This window comes from Nanorana parkeri, unplaced genomic scaffold, assembly GCF_000935625.1.
Source record: "Nanorana parkeri isolate BGI_ZX_2015 unplaced genomic scaffold, ASM93562v1 scaffold2788, whole genome shotgun sequence".
Taxonomy (NCBI): domain Eukaryota; kingdom Metazoa; phylum Chordata; class Amphibia; order Anura; family Dicroglossidae; genus Nanorana; species Nanorana parkeri.
In genome coordinates this window covers 92,198-99,649 of record NW_017309056.1, presented here as the reverse complement: position 1 = coordinate 99,649, position 7,452 = coordinate 92,198, and the positions used below count along the sequence as shown (strand labels likewise).

Below are 7,452 nucleotides of genomic sequence, written 5' to 3'. Positions count from 1 at the left end.
CACAAAGTTTGGAGGTCTGTAGCTACTGGCTCTGCAGACAGTTGGCAAATTCTGTGCACTGTGTGCTTCAGCATGCGCTGACCCCACTCTGTTATTTTACGTGGCCTACCACTTTGTGACTGAGTTGCTATTGTTCCCAGTTGCTTCCACTTTGTTATAATACCACTAACAGTTGACCGTGGAATATTTAGTAGCAAATACATTTCATGGAACACCTGACATTAAATAATTTGGAGGGGTGTCCCAATACTTTTGGCAATATAGTGTGTGTATATATATATATTTATATATATATAATTATTATTATTACAATCTTTTTTTAATATTTCTAAATATACATTTATTTTGTACTGCATGTGTTTCACCTACATCCTGTTAAATAGCTTTACACTTATCAGAAGATACTTCTGATAAGATAAGGGAAATTTAACAACCACCCTTTGCATTGGTGCTCCTCCTGCACTGCAAGGGTTGAATGTTTGTTTTGTCTAAGGGGGAAGAATATGTAGCTATACTTAGCTTGCTCCTCACTCCGTAGTCAGACAGTGCTCTCCCCGAAAGATGGGATGTGGGCAGGCCCTCACCGTCCTCACACACAATGGAGGACTGTTGGTTCTGCATTGTACATGATGACACCGGAGTCCCAATCTTGCAATTGGGAAGGGGGACACTCCACAGTAATTTTAGGTGCCTGGAGTTAGGCTTACAAGTTAAGTTGTTGCTGGACATATGACTTCTTCTTCCTTCTTGTCTTATTAGTATAAACAGGAACACAGATACCAGAAATTACATCACAACTATGTAGTTCCACTACAGAGAACAATACACAAGCAGTAAACACAACACTAGTAACACCACCACCTAGTGGCAGAACTAATAATCACATTATAATATATGAGAATGGTTGCTGCACCTACTGTATGTCTGTATGGACAGCATGCTGACACCGCCACTTAACAGCCACTGTTTATATATTAGAGGTGCACCGAAATGGAAATTTAAAAACCGAAATAAAAAAAATGTCAGGCTGAAAATGTTTTTTATTTAAAATTTTTCAAATTGTTTTAATATTTTATTTTTTATAAACCTTTTAATTTTTTTATATTTATTTTTATTTATTAATTCATTTTTTATTAAATATTTTAATTTTTTACTTTACTTTTAGGGGCTTAGGGGAAATATTAGGGGTCTAAACAGACCCCTGATATTTCTCTTTTAAAATAGAAAAAGAGATTTAGAACACAAAGTCCTCCATCTCTTTTTCTATATCCCCTGTTATCAATGAACAGGAATCCTCTATGAGTGTTCCTGTTCATTCATAACTTGAGAACATTGTATGTTTACTATAACCACAATCATGAATAAACAGGAGGTTATTTAGCTCACTTCCCACTCATTCATAATTGAGGATATAGTACAAATGTCCTCAATTATCTGCAAACACTCAGCGATCACTGATAACTGAGTGTTTGTACCTCGCTCTCCTCTCTGACACGCTGTCACAGGAGGCTGAGCGAGCGGTGCAGGGCTGTCACTTTCTCTCCTCCCCGCTGGGACACAGAGCGGCGCCCAGAGGGGGGGAAAGAAATAACGGATGCGCTGATGTATTTAGCCAAAAGTGCAATTTTTGGCCGCTATGTTTCGTCAGCCGATATATCGGTGCATCCCTAATATATTTGTCCCATTTTCTATAGCAGTTCTTTAAATTTTGGCTTAATTGGAGTTTATTTACACATCTGAAGAGCAGTGACATGGCAGCTCCTTTTTCTGGACATATCAAATATTCTTCTCCATTGGTGTGCTTACACCTATGTATTCTTTAAGTTCACACGCTTGGAGCTGGTTGAGAGATTTCATCTCTTCATTAGCATCTTTAATCCACATTTGCTTCTCATGAACAGGTAGTTTTTGCATTTCTTCCCATGACAGTGGAGCAGGCTATGATGCTGTACCAACCGTTTATGACTAGAGTCTAAATGGGATGCACAGGTTGCAGATGGTTCAGCTTCTTCCTTTTTAGAGGATAAATAACTGACACCAATTTCAGTGATGTTCCGTAACCCTTTTGTGACTCACTGTAGCCCACAAATATACCTTCCTTAGCACAAGGTTCCCATTTTCTATGCTTTTCTCTAGGAACATTTATGTATGATTTACATCCAAAGATTTGAATGTTTTTTCGGTCTGGCTTCCTGTCATTCCATAGCTCAAAGGGAGTTTTTTCTGTTGCTTTTCCATGTATGCAGTTTTAGCAGGCTATTATAATTACATAGTTACATAGTTACATAGTATTTGAGGTTGAATAAAGACATTAGTCCATCAAGTCCAACCTATTAGGATCTCATTCTAGGAGTACCTGTACCCCTGTATATTACCTGTACCCCTGTATATTACGGTCCCTTAAGAAATCGTCCAAAAGTATCTTGAACAATTCCACATTATTTGCTGAAATCACCGCCTGTGGCAGTGAGTTCCAGACCCTAACTGATCTTACTGTGAAGAACCCCCTTCGCCCCTTGTGCTGGAATTTTTTTTCCACCAATTTTAGGTGGTGGCCTCTAGTTTTTGTAACGGAGTTAATTTTAAACAGTTTATCGCTAATGTTGCTACCACCATTTGGTTATCCGGAATTGCTTTTCCCCAGTATGTTGTTGGCATATCCACATCAAAAAACATGATTCTACCACTCTCACATAAGTGAGGGTCATTCTCTCTACAACACCATTTTGTCCTGGAATGTGTGGTAGAGTACATAACGTCATTTAAGGAAACCTGTACTGAGGGAAATATGTAGGCTGCTTTCCTGGCAACGCTAGCTGACTAGCTTTCTTAGCCACCAAAATGGAGCAAGTATGCACATCAGGAAAGTAAGAGTAAAGTCAGAACTTCTTATTTGTATACTTGTTCCAAGTGAGTGCCTTAAAAAGTAGTGTAGCCACTTTACACAGAGAGATTTAGCATTTGTATTCTTGTCAACGTTTGTACAGAAAAATTTACTAAACATTGGCCTTTCTAGGAGGGAGAAGATGTCCCAAAAAAGTGAAAGTAGGATAGCAGAGGCACTATCCTACTTCCATTTTTTGGGGTCATCTTCTCCCTCCTGTCAGAACACATCGGGTTCTTTCAGCAATGAAGCTCTGAATTATCCAATACACACCCCAACAAGCATTGAGTGAGACCTCTGCATGGGGACAGAAATATTCTATCCTATCGGGACGTCCTCCAACCATACCTGTGTGAGTATTAGTGACTTATCCCTCATCACTTACCCAAATTATCTTGATTGACCATACTATTACACTACCACAACTACTACACTCAGTCGGACCTCTCTTGGGAATTTTGTCCTCATCTTTCTTCTCCTATTTTATTCTGGAGTTTATCTTTCAAGATTGGCCTTTCTAAGCAATGATGAACAATGGTAGTGGTAATACCAGCATTCTTCAGATAGCCTCCATATGTGTCCATATGCAAATTTCTCCTCCTCCAAGCATACTTCCTTTCACTGTGGTAGTAACTGGCTTGCTTTTCTTCAATTTCCAGCTGTTATTTACCCATGTGGACACTGTAGATCTGTTACATACTGCTGTAGCTTTGAATGTTTCTCAGTATTACTCAATGTTTTTCCAGAGAGGTATACTGGATAAACTGAGCACAGAGTGCAATACAGAAGATTGACACACCCAGAAATGTTAGTTTCTGAAGAGACTTTAGCCATTTATGTTTATTGATTAGAGTAGTATTTAGCAGCACAGCCAGCAAGAGAAGAAAATCATTGCTTCATTTGGATTATATCGACAGGGTTGATTTAACAAGCAGTTAATGAGTAAAAAAAAAAAAAAATGACCTCTGTAGTTGCAGGCACTGTGGAGACAATCAAGCTACCTGCAGATGCCCTAAAGTAATTATCTGAGGTGGCCCTGCTCATCCTGTTCCTTCTCCTAGAACATCTGCTCTGTGTTTTACAGATCAAAAGGCTATGTATACAGATTAGTAAACAGTAGGTAAGGATGCTAAGTCACTATTGGAAGGGGAACAACTTCAGTGTTTCTGCTGTGAACTTTATGTAATAATTGCTAATTGATACAGAGATCAGTGATAGAGTGTCACACTCTCCTAGTCACTCATGGCCTGCTGCTGATAGCTCAATCTGCTTGCTGCTGATGGTCCAGCTCCAACAAAAGTGCTGTGACACACCTTTTGTGATGCCGTGGCAGTTTAGCAATGAACCATATTATATGTTGTAATACAATAAAGGAACTTTTTCTGAGGCTGTGAAATCTCCCGAATAATTTCTTTGACACATTAATGTGTCAGACGTGCTTATGGACTGGCAGCATGGAGAGGAACCCACTGGCAGGAAGTGGCCTGAAAGTCAGAGCGCAAGGTACAAAAGGGGCAATCCAAGGGGGTAGTCAATGGTCCGGGTGGCCAATCCGGGTGGAGGCGGGCAGCAGAGGTTCAGAAGCAATAATCCGTCCAAGGGGTCAGCAAAAAGGAAGTCCAGATGAGGGGTCAGGGAGCAACAGCAAGATTCACAGATAGAGAGGCTAGGCGATCACACCATAGGGTGGAATAACTCAGCAACAAGCCAGGGCTCTGACCAGGATTTTAAAGCCATTGGATGTAAGACTACCCCCTGCGGTTATCAGGGCAACCAGGAGGCTTCCCTCCCCTCCCCGGGAAACAATGGCAGGCAAAAGGGGTGGAAGGTGCATGCTGGGAACCTCCTCCAGCAAGGCCCACACCTTATAGTCCTAATTGGTGCATGCACGCTACGCGTGGGCCCCCGGGCACGCGCATGCAGCCTGTATACCGCGCGCTTCCGCATTTCACGCATGCGCACCTGCAACCCCGGCGCCACGGGTTCTACCAGACTGGAGGAGACCCCGTGCCCTTCACCGTACCCGATGGCCCCGAGGAGAGGTAACACCCCTGGTTTCCGGACATAATGCTGGTCACCTCTACAACACAAAGCCGACATGGATTTTTGAAATAAAAATAAAAAGTGTGCTTTGTTTATTTCTTTCAGATGTGTGGTTATCCAACCACAGAATCAAGGATTGGGTGAGTGTATCTTCTTTATTATTGCCCCTAGAGAAACTGAACCCTTGCTGTTCGGGGATAGCCCCATTGCAAGGGTTAACTTTTTGTATACCTGGAGTCCTTCTTTAATGTTAATTGTCAGGGGTTCAGAGATAACTTTGTGGGAAGGGGTAAGTGCAAGAGACAACTTAAAAATTATAAATTATAGATAAGTTGAAGTTCATGGACATCTTGGGTCACTGCAGTTTTGACATGTTTCCAATGCCAAAAGCCCACGCTGAGAACTTCTGTCCTAGCACCACAATGTAGGTAAATCTAGAGTTTGGTGCAGCCGAGGCCAAATTTGGGAAAAAAGACAGTTTGGAGGTGATCCTAATAATATTTACACATATATTAAATGGCAAATTCACTTTTATTCCTAGGTCCTCATTAAGGAAAAGGAGACCCAGGCCTAGGACGGTGACTAAATGATTGGCACTCTTCTCCTGCACCACAACATTTTTTACTAATTGGTTTCACTGTAGGCAGTGTCCTGGTAAAGTGATAAGAACTGTGGATTTGTACCACTCGGGTCCCAGGTCCTACTTCTATGTTCCCCATGTTTGCATGGATTTTCTTGTGGGTGCTGCAGTTTCACACATTGTGTGCCTGTGGTCAGCTTCCCTCAATTCCCCGGCAACAAATACATCCTGGCACTGGCTGGATCTTTTATTCTATGTTTATAAACATTATTATTTAAACATGTTTTTCCGTTTTCAATTGTTTTGTGTCCTATTAAAAATGTTTGGCAATAATAAAAAGCATTTTTTTCAATTGTAAATAAAATACTTTGTACCAGAATACTAATTTTAGCTTTATTATAATTAGAACGAATTACAGAATAAAATGTATATTTGTAAAATAACACTACTTGTTTTTAAAACTAAAACTTGTCAAAGTAGAAAAAAGCGCATTTGTTTTTACTTTTGTTAATTGTTTTTTTTTTATAGAGTGCATAGAAAATAAATATTTTTTTAATGACTTTATCACCAAAGGAAAGACTTGTTTGTCCCCAAGAAAAAATGACATATGTATAACTTCATTATTTTAAGGAATGATGCAGTTATTGCTGAATCAGTAGGCCCAGAGCAAAAATTAAACTGGTCCAAAAGAAGTATACTGGTGCGAGAGCTGAACTGATTAGAGTCCTTCTTTCGTTAGAATACATGTATACGAATCTGTTTTTTTAGAAATCTTTTTATTTCCTTGTTCCTTATGCTATATAATAATGGGTTGATAAATGGGGTAAGTACAGTATACAATAAAGATAACAGTTTGCCATTGCTAAGGTTGTTTTCTCCAGCTGGAACCATATATATGGCTATTAATGTCCCATAATATGTACAGACAGTGACCAAATGGGAACTGCAGGTCGAAAAAGTTTTTTGTCTTCCTGTTGAGGAAGAAATTTTGAAGATGGTAAAAAATATACACATGTAAGATATGGAGATCAATACAAAAGGCCGAAAGATGATCAATATGGCAAAAGCAAAGTCCTCCCACATTACAACTGTGACATCTGAGGTTGAAATACGCAGAATAGGCGCAATATCACAGAAGAAATGGTCAATAGTGTTGGTACCACAGAACCTCAGCTGGAACAATAAAGCTATTTCACTTGGAATTAGGATTAAACCAGTAGCCCAAGAGCAGAAGACCAAGCCAAAACAGATTCTATGTTCCATCAATGAAGAGTAACGCAGTGGTTGACAAATGGCCAAATACCAGTCAAATGACATGGCTAAGAGAATCAAAGACTGAGTGAAAATTGCAAGGCTATGAAAATAATATTGAAAAAAGCAGGCATGGACAGATATCACGCCATGTTCTTGTATGATAATATATAACATGTTAGGTATAATGTTGGTGGTAAATAATAGGTCTGCCAAAGCCAAGTGTTTAAGGAAAATGTACATGGGGACATGAAAAAGGTGGCTGATAGACACCAGCAAAATAATGAGAATATTTCCAAATAAAATGGCAATATAAACTAGAAGAACAAAACTGAACAGTAGAATGTTGATGGTGAATGTATTTTTAAAGCCAAGGAGTAGAAACTCTGTGACTTCGGTCTCGTTGAGCTTACACATTCTCGAAAGAAAGAGAAGATATTATTAAACCAAAAAAAGATGTCCAATCAAGACTTCATATCTGAAATGGCAATTAAATTACTGCAGTAGAAAAGTCATTCTCTGAAAAAACAGAAATTAACTAAGGTTGAAAAAATTGCCAGTCATTGCTGAAAGGATTGAGCTAGCGTTTGTCAAATTCTAAACCTTTATAATTTTTAGAAGGTTTCCATTCAGGTGCAGGTTTCTAAATATGAGATCCATACAAGGTAAGAAAAGCAGTGTATGCACCCTTTAA

General features: G+C 39.4%; 1 protein-coding gene across 1 annotated transcript; it reads right to left on the bottom strand.

The window, feature by feature from the left end:
* Positions 1-6,242: 6,242 nt before the first annotated feature.
* On the bottom strand, positions 6,243-7,175 carry LOC108802313 (olfactory receptor 10A7-like). The gene has a single exon (XM_018574181.1). The coding sequence runs from the start codon at positions 7,173-7,175 to the stop codon at positions 6,243-6,245; it is 933 nt and encodes a 310-aa protein (XP_018429683.1).
* Between the last annotated feature and the right edge of the window lie 277 nt (positions 7,176-7,452).

Coding starts and splice junctions, on each gene's coding strand:
- LOC108802313 (XM_018574181.1), bottom strand. CDS start 7,175: ATGTGTAAGCTCAACGAGACCGAAGTCACAGAGTTTCTACTCCTTGGC.